This window comes from Agaricus bisporus (genome assembly GCF_000300575.1).
Source record: "Agaricus bisporus var. bisporus H97 unplaced genomic scaffold AGABI2scaffold_7, whole genome shotgun sequence".
In the NCBI taxonomy this organism is placed as follows: domain Eukaryota; kingdom Fungi; phylum Basidiomycota; class Agaricomycetes; order Agaricales; family Agaricaceae; genus Agaricus; species Agaricus bisporus.
The window spans coordinates 1,173,222-1,185,114 of record NW_006267370.1 but is presented as its reverse complement, the minus strand read 5'-3'; the positions used below and the strand labels follow the sequence as shown (position 1 = coordinate 1,185,114).

General features: G+C 46.4%; 6 protein-coding genes across 6 annotated transcripts; 5 read left to right on the top strand and 1 right to left on the bottom strand.

Annotated features, from left to right (window-relative positions):
* Window positions 1–1,032: 1,032 nt before the first annotated feature.
* On the top strand, window positions 1,033–1,729 carry AGABI2DRAFT_193797 (hypothetical protein). Its single transcript, XM_006462631.1, has one exon. It carries the CDS (start codon window positions 1,059–1,061, stop codon window positions 1,641–1,643), a length of 585 nt encoding a protein of 194 aa, XP_006462694.1. The 5' UTR covers window positions 1,033–1,058; the 3' UTR covers window positions 1,644–1,729.
* A 176-nt stretch (window positions 1,730–1,905) lies between these two features.
* AGABI2DRAFT_186569 (hypothetical protein) lies at window positions 1,906–4,326 on the top strand (the record flags this gene model as incomplete). The annotated part of the gene is made up of 12 exons (XM_006462630.1): window positions 1,906–2,121; window positions 2,184–2,328; window positions 2,381–2,444; window positions 2,500–2,638; window positions 2,688–2,835; window positions 2,956–3,143; window positions 3,196–3,256; window positions 3,309–3,409; window positions 3,461–3,579; window positions 3,631–3,707; window positions 3,747–3,928; window positions 3,979–4,326. The coding sequence occupies 12 exons, from the start codon at window positions 1,906–1,908 to the stop codon at window positions 4,084–4,086; spliced, it is 1,548 nt and encodes a 515-aa protein (XP_006462693.1). The 3' UTR covers window positions 4,087–4,326.
* AGABI2DRAFT_49784 (hypothetical protein) lies at window positions 4,255–6,075 on the bottom strand (the record flags this gene model as incomplete). Its single annotated transcript, XM_006462629.1, has 7 exons — window positions 4,255–4,725; window positions 4,828–5,176; window positions 5,227–5,281; window positions 5,330–5,695; window positions 5,749–5,820; window positions 5,884–5,964; window positions 6,015–6,075. Coding segments are annotated over 7 exons (1,455 nt in total), but the record flags the coding sequence as incomplete, so codon positions are not given.
* Window positions 6,076–6,178: 103 nt separating this feature from the next.
* On the top strand, window positions 6,179–8,131 carry AGABI2DRAFT_224230 (hypothetical protein). Its single transcript, XM_006462628.1, has 7 exons — window positions 6,179–6,475; window positions 6,524–6,674; window positions 6,726–6,939; window positions 6,988–7,315; window positions 7,368–7,556; window positions 7,612–7,849; window positions 7,908–8,131. Exons 1-7 carry the CDS (start codon window positions 6,225–6,227, stop codon window positions 7,980–7,982), a joined length of 1,446 nt encoding a protein of 481 aa, XP_006462691.1. The 5' UTR covers window positions 6,179–6,224; the 3' UTR covers window positions 7,983–8,131.
* A 323-nt stretch (window positions 8,132–8,454) lies between these two features.
* Window positions 8,455–10,424, top strand: AGABI2DRAFT_193793 (isocitrate lyase icl). The gene is made up of 6 exons (XM_006462627.1): window positions 8,455–8,507; window positions 8,559–8,722; window positions 8,777–8,892; window positions 8,943–9,967; window positions 10,024–10,161; window positions 10,215–10,424. The coding sequence occupies exons 3-6, from the start codon at window positions 8,802–8,804 to the stop codon at window positions 10,326–10,328; spliced, it is 1,368 nt and encodes a 455-aa protein (XP_006462690.1). The 5' UTR covers window positions 8,455–8,507; window positions 8,559–8,722; window positions 8,777–8,801; the 3' UTR covers window positions 10,329–10,424.
* A 120-nt stretch (window positions 10,425–10,544) lies between these two features.
* AGABI2DRAFT_193792 (hypothetical protein) lies at window positions 10,545–11,880 on the top strand. The gene is made up of 8 exons (XM_006462626.1): window positions 10,545–10,646; window positions 10,699–10,814; window positions 10,870–10,977; window positions 11,031–11,083; window positions 11,138–11,278; window positions 11,329–11,425; window positions 11,473–11,691; window positions 11,753–11,880. Exons 1-8 carry the CDS (start codon window positions 10,565–10,567, stop codon window positions 11,816–11,818), a joined length of 882 nt encoding a protein of 293 aa, XP_006462689.1. The 5' UTR covers window positions 10,545–10,564; the 3' UTR covers window positions 11,819–11,880.
* Window positions 11,881–11,893: the final 13 nt, after the last annotated feature.

Below are 11,893 nucleotides of genomic sequence, written 5' to 3'. Positions count from 1 at the left end.
TGACAACGACAGAGAGCTTCGATGAGAGTCTGATCTTTCTGATTTTTCATGACCACGAGATAAAAAATAGAACTGGTGTAATACTCATAACGACGACAAGTTCCGTTCAGCCGAAGCATCTAAACCTAAAGGAGACACAGAGCAAAGTAAAGAGTTTTTAATTAGTGAGAAGGATAAACCTAATGAGGGAAAGACAATACTGAGGATGACGATAGTAACATGACTTTGTATCGGAGGCGACCGTATCAATATCTTATCTTCTGACCCGTGGAGAAATGCGTTGTGTCTGGGATCGTGAGATGCAAATTTGAAGTGACTCTTCGATGGAAGATCTGGCAGTTCACCGAGCCTTCGCGTTCAGTCCAAATTTTCCCTTCGATATGCGAGTGAAGAGACCGATATGGCACCCATGGCACTCCTCGAATCAATTAAACAAGAGCCTCTTTATTCCCGATGTTATTTTGGCCTGCCAGTTAGTGTCATCGATCATATGCAACACGTGAATTTTTCGGTCGTCGGCGAGAAGTGTCAAATGACTAGTTTTGTCGGGTGTCTGGAATCATATGCGTAATCAAAATTCGAGGGTCAACGGAAAGGAAGCAGCAGTAAGGAAGAGGCGGTCCCGAGCTTTACGCCACAGTAGTGGATGCTATTTTGGGGGAACGGTGTTAACATCGCTGGAAGCCTGAAGGACAAGGAACATCTGATTGATATGGGGACTGTCCACGGAAGTTCCAAGTTCCCCTTTGACATTTGATAGATTGTCAAAAGTTGGGTTGGTAAGAAAGCCGACCAAGAGAGACGGGTTGTTAGTCGCCTCCAGAGTTATTGTCCGGTTCATGCGATGCCATGTCGGTGAGTGTGATGAAGCCGAGTGAGTTTCCAAAGCATATGATTCTGAGATGGAGTATAGTAAGTATCGGGAAGTTTGTACAATTGGGCAAGAGCATGCAGAATCAAGCAATCAAGTAGACAGCAAGTTTGTCGCCATTTCCACCGTGGGAAATTGATGAAGGGATTTTCTGGGAAAGACGCGGTTTGTATGGGCTAGGACACTCATGAACATCACTCGCGCTCTTTCTTCCTCACGGCTGCTCTCTCGCAGTTATGCTACAAAGCATGCGAGTAAATTCCCTCGCCCCAAACCAGGGGCAGCAGAACGACCTGCTTATCATGCACCTGATCCACTGGTGAACAACCCAAAGGCAGCCGTCACGACACTAGAGGACGAGAACTTGACCTTCATTCACCGACCACCCCCGTCAGCGGCTTCGGCGTACTCATATTCCACTGCCCCCGCTTCGCCACTCCTCAGAAGCCAACCTGCTCCACCAGCAGAGTTCTTACCACCATTGGCCAGACCAGCTTTACACAAGCCGTCCCCACCACGTGCTTCGGATGAGGCCGTTGCCAAAATCCGCGAGCTGCGAGCATCTGATCCAGACAAGTACTCGCGAGGACAACTAGCCAAAATGTTCAACGTGACGCGTGCGTTCGTGTCAATGATTGCACCGGTTAATGTAAAGAAGCGCAAAGAGATTAGGAGAAAGTTTGCAGGGGAGGCCCAGGAAGCCCGATCGAAATGGAGTGAACGACATTCATTGGTGATGGCTATTCGTAAGAAGAGACGCGAGTTGTGGTGATGGACATACAATAATCATCTCAGATTTACTTTTTGTGTGTGTTGCTTACCACCTAATGCAGTTCTTCAGAACGATACTTTGCGGAATTCTCGGCGGGGACCGGATGTCAAATTACTTTAGAGATTTGGGAGAAACGGCACACGACCAAGTCTGGTTCAATATCCAACTGGCACCTGAATGAATTTGAATTCACATGTGGTCTACCTCAATCGTCGAGTCTTATAAAAGCTGACTGGGTTCATTTTCCGTAAACGTCCGAGTCATGGCTCCTGGTACTGCCTCTCTTGCTCTCCGCACTCCTCCCTATTTCTGCCAAACTGATCATCGTCAGCGTTGCCTTGCTCAGCTTCGGAGCAAGGTGTCTGGACTTGAGAAATATATCTACCTCAACGGTCTCAAGGAACGCGACTTTATTATCTTCTATGAACTTGTCCTCGCCAATGTCCTGGAACTGATTCCCATTCTCTATACCCCTACCGTTCGTTTCATTATTTATTTTAGTTTTTTGATAAAAATAATCAGCTCACATTCGCTTCATAGGTTGGCGACGCGTGCTCCAATTATTCACACATTTGGAGGCACTCCGAAGGTCTCTATATATCCATTGAGCATAAAGGCCATATCAGAGATGTCCTTCGTGCATGGCCCTCAGGCCAACATGCTAGGATTGCTGTTGTCACTGATGGTCGGTGTCGTTTGAGTGTACCGACTGTGGCTGACTGACATTTATAATCCAGGCTCCCGTATTCTCGGGTTAGGTGACCTTGGTGCAAACGGCCTGCCTATAGCCATTGGCAAATTGCAAGTTATATTCTCTGGAATAGCGTTTTATTTACTGAATGACTCGATTTTCTAGAGATTTGTATATCGTTGGTGCTGGCGTCAGACCATCTACTACCGTCCCTATTTGTCTCGACCTGGGTACCAATACTCAGAAATTTATTGATGATCCCCTCTATTTGGGACTGCGCCGTAAACGTCCTGACACCGAAGAGGTGATAAAGCATTGTTTCAGTATTTTTCCGAATTCTAACAGATCCGTAGATGGACGCCTTTATGCAAGAGTTCATTGACTCGATGAAGGAGATTTTCCCGCACCTCCTCGTCCAATTTGAAGACTTTTCAACCGATAATGCGTTCAGGTACCTGGACCTGTTTAGGACCAAGTACTGCGTCTTTAATGATGATGTAGGTCCATAGCCACTGTGTTGGTTCTGATCTTATCCATTAACTCTTTTACTTGTACAGATACAAGGCACTGGTATGGACTTTGGATTTCATTAATGAGTTGGTTTCGCTAATAGCTTTCTAGGCGCTGTTGTTTTATCTGGATTCATAAATGCTGCGAAACTATCTTCACAGGCTGCTGGCACACCTTTACACGATCAGCGTATCCTGTTCTTTGGAGCTGGTTCCGCTGGTATTGGTGTTGCCAAACAGCTTATGTCCTTTTTCACCGTGCTCGGTTTGAGTGAAGAGGAGGCCAAGAATCGAATCTATGTTTGTGTTTTCCAATCTGTCGTTTCATTATGGAGTTAACTGTTTGTTCCAGACCGTGGATTCTAAGGGCCTTATCACTACAGACAGGAAGGGCTTGCAAGCTCATAAAACTTGTTTGTTTTCCCTGCAAGTTCTATATGATCATCTACTGAATAATGTAAACAGATTTCGCCCGTACAGACTACACTGGAGCTCCTTTGACAAGCTTGATCGACATCATCCGGTTTGTCAAACCCACCGCTTTGCTCGGTTTAAGCACTATCCGAGTAGGTTACTTTACTATCACTCATCAGTACGAGAAGTTGACCATTGAATAGAACGCATTCACAGAAGAAGTCGTGAAGCTCATGGCGGAAATGAACAAGCGACCCATTATATTTCCCCTCTCTAATCCTGTTGCCTTATGTGAAATTGATTATGCCGACGCTGTCCAATGGTATATTTATTCTCTACTGACGGTATACAATATTCTTACCCCAAAATTCAGGACAAATGGCTCCGTCATCTTCGCTTCTGGGAGCCCCTATAAATCCGTCGAGTTCAAGGGCAAAACATATGAACCTGGTCAAGGCAATAACATGTATATGTGAAATCACAAGGAAGGGACCATCTTGTCCAAAGCTAAGCACGTCACGGACTCCATGGTTGAACGCGCATCCATAGCCCTTTCCGACTCATTGACGCGGGAAGAAAAGGAGGCACAGCTCGTGTATCCTCGCCTCGGACGCATCCGTGACATCTCTGTTGAAATTGCGTTCGCTGTTATACGTGCTGCCCAGAAAGATGTGAGCGTTTGTTTAATATTGACGATCTTCACGCTCATGTAGATAATTAGGGTGTCGATGGCAACACTCTCTTCCGCAACTTATCTGACGATGTCCTCTTCGACACCATCAAATCTAAGCAATGGATGCCTACAGACCGTCGCTCTTCCGTTTTGTAGTATTCTTCAACAGTCCTGTTATATGCCTCCCTCTTTCGTAGTTCTCTGCCTATGCCTAGCACCCGTTCTATCCGTTCTACCGAGTTATCATCGTTGTTATGCGTCTATTGTTGTAAAATCAGGGGAACCGTCGGAATGTAGTAATGTTCCAGCATTGCCACCTTTCCACTCCCACCTTGCAATCGAATATTTGTGGTTTACCCCCTTTAATGTTGGAAGGCACGTTACGCTTCCGCATGCGCCCGTCTGGGGCATAGGATAAAGATAGATTACTTCCTTAACACGAGAATGGAGGAGAGCCATGCTGCACATGACGCAAGGTTCGTGGGTCGTGAATAATGTCAATGATGTCAGGAGGTAGTTTGACCCGCTCTGTAAGGCTGTCGGACCAGCGCCATTGCTCTGTTCCAGCGTATCCGGGAAAGCTGGATTGTTATTCGATTCAGCCGATTTGGATGTATTGGAATCCGCCATTTTTCGGATGATATTCATCACAGCATGATGGAGAGGGTGTTTATCTGAATTACGAGTGTCATGGGCAACAAACTCTTTTGGCAGATCTTTCTTGTCCGATGTACCAGAGTTCCTCGTTAATAGCAGTTCTTCGTAAGAAGTAGGAACATGTGCAGCAATTGGAAGCTTTGGTCGGGAGATTCAGGAGCACGAGAATGAGAAGAATTGGTCAAGGATGTCATGAAGATATTAATGGCCCCATGATTTGATAGGTCGAGAAAAACATACCTCCCCCTTTGAGCCAGCTTCAATTGCAATTTGTATCGTCTTTTCAATTGCTTGCCAGGCCCACGCCACTTTTCCACGACACCACTTCTCAGGCACATCTTTCCTACGTGGAGTAAACAAGGTAGGCCATATATCTGTCTTGAGTCTAAGTTGGGTTGGTGTGAGCGCGGGTGAGGCCGGAACATCGAGGAGATGAGGAAGTGGAAGATTCAGATCCTCGGGAAATTCAGGAGGTCCCAGAGGAAAGGTCAAATGATGTGAGATTAGAAAAGTTGTAGAGTCACGAACTTTCCGTATACGTTTGAGATGAGCGACATCAGGTGTATCGAGATTATTTTGTTTTAGCCATCTATGAATTCTATTCAGCGTAATCACGAGGAAATGAGCTGTCAAGCGTACTTGAGAAGTGTTGTGATGCATTTAGGATCGGGAACGTCAACTACCCAAGCCTGTGCTATATTACTTAGGTGCCAGTCACCCCAATGCAAAAGCGAACACTCACTGGTTCGGACCGTCCCCAGTTCTTCTTCCTCAGCGGGTACTTTATACCTGACGAAAGGTAGATCTTCTTCGCACAAAATCTCTTCCGCGTCACCTCCTACAAATGGGTTGGCTGGTATTACCCGCGTCATGCGATCGTAGTCGATTGAGTTAAGGCCACCCCATTCATCAGAGTCGCCCTGAGAATCTCGACTGGGATATTCCTTCACAGCACCTTCCGCAGGATCAAACCACAACTTGTGACCATAGAATATGCAGAGTTCTTCTTCAGCCTCTATATCTCGGCTTGCGATGTAGCGAATGGAATCGTTCGGTATATCCAATGTGAAATTGACATTCGGAGGATCCGAATGATTGAAAAGCGAGCCTATCGTCACGTTAAAACCGGAAGAAACGCCAGAAGTGGGGACTGGAAAATACCGAGTCCCAGGGCAAGAGCCATCCGGCCATCCGGCCATACGAATGTGTAATGGTCTAGAAGGGTATACTTTCCTGAAAACAGAGAGTTCTAATTGTGACTGGAAATGGAAGACTAAGAAGAGGTGAATACAATACCGTGCTCCTCGTACTCCGATTTTGTGAATAAAAGGACAGGGCTGATTTCGATAGTGGTGTTACGTGGGATTGGCTTCGACGCTTGTTTGCAAAATTAGAGACAGAGGTGCTCAGTGATTGTAAAGGCGTACCATAGACGCCTCTGCCTTTTGAATTGCTCGGTTTTATTACACATCCTGTTGGATTGAGGTGCGACATAGAAAGAGATAAGATTACGCGAGCTGGTTTGATCCGGGGACCCAAGTCACCATCACGACACGTACCAGACACGTCCAAGTCCATCCCGCTTTCCTCTCCTCTTTATGTTTTCGTTTGACGTATAACTTTTTCGCAACAGAGTGATGTATTCTATGGCACTTAAACCTCGCCCACTGCCAACAATTCTACTTGTTGGATTGGTCCCCATAGCATGCTGGTTCATTGCAAGACCGCTGATTGACCCCATACCCCCGATGCCTGCGCTATATGCATCTCTTGGAATGTCAATAATTGCTTTCTTGGCCACGGTGCACCTCATTCCGCGTCTCGGGCCCGTGTTCATCGCTGCCGACCTGAAAGGGAAGGACCTGCTCAAATCATATAACGATCCAATGTATGTCGCGTCTTCATGAATTGATGTGGTATTTCAATGCAATATCAGTCCAGAGAGCATGGGTCTTGTATGTGCTGCAGTATACATCCTCTTGTTAATGCTCTTCATCCCGTTTGCATTCTCCTCTTCTATCATGAAACGTGCAAGCGGGACAGAGATATCTGAGGGTATAAACGTCGTTGATTTTCCTCATCATCAAGTGCGTCATTTTGCCTCTTCTTACCAGAGTTCATACCTGATATCATCTCAGCTTTCCGTCTACCTTTCTTCGCTCCTGTCGCTATTGACGGCCACCATGCTTGGTTTCTTGGACGACGTTTTTGATATCCGTTGGAGGCACAAACTACCAATACCTATTATCGCTTCAGTGCCTCTCTTAATGGTTTATTATGCGGAACGAGGCAACACCCATGTCGTCGTACCATTGCCGCTCAGAGGGATATTGGGAACTCTCCTCAACCTTGGTATGATAAGTTCTATTCGTGCTTCAAGGATACTTACTGGGAAGACAGGTCCACTGTACTATGTCTACATGTCTTTGTTGTCAACATTTGCGACAAACAGCATCAACATACTCGCGGGTATAAATGGGTCTGAAGTCAGCCAAGCGTTGATTATTGCGCTATCTGTCATTTTCAACGACCTTTTATACCTACCGTGGCCGATTGACTTCCGAATCCCAGTATATCTACTTGGAAATAAGGCGGAGGTCGAGTTCGGTGGTGTATGGAGTGCTGGCATGTCATATGGAAGCCGCGAGTTAGTCGAGCGACATCTCTTTAGCCTTTACTTCATGATGCCGCTTGTTGCGGTTTGTGTTGCTTTCATGTACCACAATTGGTATAGTCTCTCGCGTGTCATGAAAAAATGTGGCAACTGAATAACTCCGTAGGTACCCTGCTCGAGCCTTCCCTGGCGATACACTCTGCTACGTCACAGGCATGGCCTTTGCCGTGGTTGGAATTCACTCGCATTTCTCCAAAACCCTGTTGCTATTTTTCATACCTCAAATCTTCAATTTCTTGCTTTCCTGCCCTCAATTATTCGGTGTTGTTCCATGCCCGCGGCATAGAGTCCCAAGGTAAGCCGATCGATCTGAAAATGGCTAAGCCAACAATATAATTGCATATACGCAGATTTGATGTGAACGCAAATCTCTTATATCCTTCTAAGATAGTCTTTGAGAAACCGCCATCGCAACTGAGCACATATGTCCTCCGTATTTTTTCCACATTTGGTTTGACAGAACTTACCTTTCATGCGACGAGTGGAATAATCTTGGAAGCGACAAACCTAACTATCCTGAATTTCTTTCTTGTACGCCTTGGTCCGATGAACGAAAAACGACTGGTTCAGGTTTTAATGTGTTCTCAGGTTAGTTGCAAGTTTCATTTTCATTGATGTAGATTGCTGGACTTATAGGTTCTTCTAGGTCGCAGGAAGTGTATTAGCATTCGTTGTTCGCTACGGACTTGCGGGCTTGGTGTATGATGGCAATCGGCGTTGAAAGAATACTCCATCCCCATGGGATAATTTAGACTCCTATTATGTATAAAGTGACCGGAGTAAAGCAAAATCGCTGGATCCGACTGGTGGAAGTGGTATCTTCTCAGATATGTTAGTTAGACACGTTGCATGAGAGTACGTAGAGTCCGCAGAAACCCGCATAAACCCGCAACGATGTACGGGGAACGAAAAAACTAGGGGATAGTGCGCACATAATGAGAAATAAGTGGGTTATAGTTTGCACGCGAACCAGATTTACACAACAAAGAGACAGGAGAACGTAAGGGGAGCCGACGGGCGCCAAGGTAGACGGAGCTAGGCTCATGCGTAATGCCGGCCAAATCGGCCTTAGTTAGGAGAAATCACATGTCGTGCGGGTTGCGTCTCGGAAAGCGGGAACATAGGCCTATTGCGGAGCAAGTAATCATATATATACATCTCTGTGTCCAGTCCTTGCACCCTAAACATGTCCACCGAAAAGGCCCTTTTTGCGCGAGAAGTTGCACAAGTAGAACAGTGGTGGAAGGTATATCTTTTTCCATATTCTTAAGGATCACATCCTCATCACTCTATATAGAATCCCCGCTTCTCTTCGACTAGACGTCCCTACTCCGCTGCTGACGTTGTGTCTAAACGGGGCACAATCAAAATCGACTATCCCTCAGACTTACAAGCAAAGAAGCTCTGGTCTATCCTTGCTGGACATGCAAAGAGAGGCACTCCCTCTCACACCTATGGAGCGTGAGTCATCATCATTTGGAATGCTACACATCGAGATCAACAGAGGTCTGGTAGTCTCGACCCGGTCCAGGTAACACAAATGGCCAAGTATCTCGAGACTGTCTATGTATCCGGATGGCAGTCATCGAGTACTGCTTCATCTACCAATGAGCCTGGTCCCGATCTTGCTGGTAAGTCAATTACATTTAGCCCGTTGGACAGGGTATTGATGCAACTTCAGACTATCCGTCCAACACTGTACCGAATAAAGTCGAGCATCTATTCCAGGCTCAACTGTTCCATGATCGCAAGCAGCGCGAGGCTCGTTCCCACATGACCGATAGTGAGCTCGCACGAACACCCGCCGTCGACTACCTTCGCCCTCTTGTAGCTGATGCCGATACTGGTCATGGCGGTTTGACTGCCGTTATGAAATTAGCGAAAATGTTCGTTGAAAAAGGAGCAGCTGGCATCCATATTGAGGATCAAGCCCCAGGAACAAAAAAATGTGGACATATGGCCGGTAAGGTCTTGGTTCCCATCCAGGAGCACATCAATCGTCTCGTTGCCATTCGCCTTCAGTTTGATATAATGGGTGTCGAAAATTTGGCCATTTGCCGTACCGATTCTGAAGCGGCCACCCTCATCACGACCAACATTGACGACCGCGACCACGCTTTTATCCTAGGGTCCACCAACCCTTCTCTTCCATCTTTGAACAACGTCATGGTCGAAGCCGAGATGTCCGGAAAGTCCGGAGATCAACTTCAAGCCACGGAAGACAAATGGATTGCTTCAGCCAACCTACAGCTTTTTTCCACAACCCTCGCCAACGCATTGTCTAAGCAAGGTGCCAACAAGGCCACCATCGATCAATTTAGCGCCCGGGTTGCCCATGTTTCCTACCAACAGGCTGTTTTGATTGCGCAGAAAGAATTTGGACTGAAAGCCGTTCCGTATTGGAATTGGGATAGTCCACGAACCCGTGAGGGCTACTACCGTTATCAGGGTGGAACGCAATGCGCCGTGAATCGTGCCATCGCCTTCGCTCCCTATTCTGACCTTTTGTGGATGGAAACGAAGAAACCGATTCTGGCTCAGGCCGAAGAATTCGCCAGAGGAGTGCATGCAGCATACCCTGGCAAGTGGTTGTGCTATAACCTTTCACCGTCGTTCAACTGGGAAGCTGCTGGTCTAACGGAGAGAGACATGCAAGCCTATGTCTGGGAATTAGGCAAATTTGGTTTCGTCTGGCAGTTCATCACTGTGAGTATCATTTCTGAAATTCAGTTCGGCGCAAAGGGCTCACATGGTTGCTTCAGCTTGGTGGTCTCCACTCTAACGCCTATATCTCTGATATTTTCGCCCAAAACTACGCCAAGACTGGTATGAAAGCATACGTGGAACTTGTACAGCGCAGGGAGCGTGAGATCGGCTGCGACGTCCTTACCCACCAGAAGGTTATTTCCATCGTTGTTGCCCCCGAGTTCTATACTGAGTATTATTTTGATAGTGGTCTGGAGCCGACTATGCGGATAATCTGATCAAGACAGTTACTGGTGGTGTGTCTTCAACATCGGCCATGGGTGCTGGTGTCACGGAGGCACAGTTCACTGCAAAGCTCTGATTGTAGGATTTTTGTGTTTCTGCATCTATTTTAGTTTGAAATATTATCGTCCGGAGAACCATATACATACCTCCAGGAATTTATTATCTTATTGCTGCAACACAAGAGATGGAGGATGTAGTCATGAAGCATTCACGAACGGACGTGTCCAATCGAAGTTCGGCAGACGCCGAGCATCTGATGCACAAGTGTTGCTTATCCCACAACAGTGACAACACCCGATCTTATACAGAACGATGGAAACATCGGAGCGAATTCAGATATCAGCCGGTTTTCTTCTGCAAGCACCTCCTGGAGAGATTAATGACGTTTTGAATGGTTTGATGCGCCGTACTCATCTAATCGTGCATGCTGATCATTCGATAATTAGATGTCCGCTCCATCATTAACAATGATGAAGAACTACAAGCTGGTGTACAACCTGCCCTCCGAGAATATAACTTGGAACAGTTCATCACCGTTGAGTCACCCGGAAATAATCATCAGGTAAACCTTCGGCTCTTCGCCTTTATACATAGGGAGCAACCCAACAATTCCTCAGTGCATCATCAGCGAAGCTGCTAGGTTGCCTGCCAATGACGATGAAAGTGAAGAGAGATTCATTGATCCAAGAGCTAAGACGAGCTTTACATTTGATCATTTGGCTTTGGTATGTGGCTGTCATCTTGATTTCAGTCTGTATCAATGAATTTCGTGAGTTAGGAAGCATCAGACCCTCAACCACACGAACTCGACGCAGAGTCAGAGCCCTTACGGTGAGTGATCCTGGACTTTTCCTAGCATTACTCTAAGGAGTCCATGGGCATCAGATCAGCGCTGGACAACGCGACCCAGACATACCTCGCAGCCCACTTTCACGATGGAGTAGCTTCTATTTTTTCAAAAGGGAATGGCGTGCGTGAATTCATTATCCAAGTCGTTGCGAACAAATACAATCCCTCCAATTATTGGTGCGTTGTTGGCACCTGGGCCCACTCGTTTTCCAATATCTCCATCACAGGTCTGGTCGTTGGAGATCAGAATATACGATCAGCTTTGACGAAGGTAAGGTCACGGGAAAAATATTGGCTCATGTGCATTATTACGAGCAAGGCAATGTGAGCAAGGTGCATAGAGACAGACGGTTCAACTGATTCTTTTTGAGGTTCAACTAACAACGGCACATGATGTTTCTTTCAACCTACCTCCTGGGATCACTTTTAGCGACAGTTCGGCGGCATCGAAAATACTGGCGCTTGTTGAAGATGAAGAAAGTAAATATCAGATATCGCTGAACGAGACATATCAAGAAATGTCAGAAAAGACATTCAAGAGTTTGAGAAGAGCACTACCCTTAACGCGCTCCAAAATAGATTGGGACAAGGTATGTGTTAGCATCTATTCATGCGCGAAAGAAAAAGATGGACGGAGCACAATCGTCATAGATTTTAGGATACAAGCTTGGTGCAGAGCTTTCGGGAAGTAAGGAAGGAAATGTAGCGTCATCATGAAGTGAGCAACGCGGCGAGGTTTTTTGTATATCATCATTGAAATAATTAATTTGCGTGCCACCTAACTCTGCTGTC

What these genes read in the sequence shown, in the direction of transcription:
- AGABI2DRAFT_193792 (XM_006462626.1), top strand. Translation starts at nt 10,565, where the DNA reads ATGGAAACATCGGAGCGAATTCAGATATCAGCCGGTTTTCTTCTGCAA. An exon ending in CACCCGGAAATAATCATCAG is followed by an intron (nt 10,815 to 10,869) that starts GTAAACCTTCGG and finishes ACAATTCCTCAG; the next exon opens with TGCATCATCAGCGAAGCTGC. An exon ending in TACAATCCCTCCAATTATTG is followed by an intron (nt 11,279 to 11,328) that starts GTGCGTTGTTGG and finishes TCTCCATCACAG; the next exon opens with GTCTGGTCGTTGGAGATCAG.
- AGABI2DRAFT_193797 (XM_006462631.1), top strand. Translation starts at nt 1,059, where the DNA reads ATGAACATCACTCGCGCTCTTTCTTCCTCACGGCTGCTCTCTCGCAGT.
- AGABI2DRAFT_224230 (XM_006462628.1), top strand. Translation starts at nt 6,225, where the DNA reads ATGTATTCTATGGCACTTAAACCTCGCCCACTGCCAACAATTCTACTT. An exon ending in GGGAACTCTCCTCAACCTTG is followed by an intron (nt 6,940 to 6,987) that starts GTATGATAAGTT and finishes CTGGGAAGACAG; the next exon opens with GTCCACTGTACTATGTCTAC. An exon ending in AGGTTTTAATGTGTTCTCAG is followed by an intron (nt 7,850 to 7,907) that starts GTTAGTTGCAAG and finishes AGGTTCTTCTAG; the next exon opens with GTCGCAGGAAGTGTATTAGC.
- AGABI2DRAFT_193793 (XM_006462627.1), top strand. Translation starts at nt 8,802, where the DNA reads ATGGCCAAGTATCTCGAGACTGTCTATGTATCCGGATGGCAGTCATCG. An exon ending in GCCTGGTCCCGATCTTGCTG is followed by an intron (nt 8,893 to 8,942) that starts GTAAGTCAATTA and finishes ATGCAACTTCAG; the next exon opens with ACTATCCGTCCAACACTGTA. An exon ending in ACGTCCTTACCCACCAGAAG is followed by an intron (nt 10,162 to 10,214) that starts GTTATTTCCATC and finishes TTATTTTGATAG; the next exon opens with TGGTCTGGAGCCGACTATGC.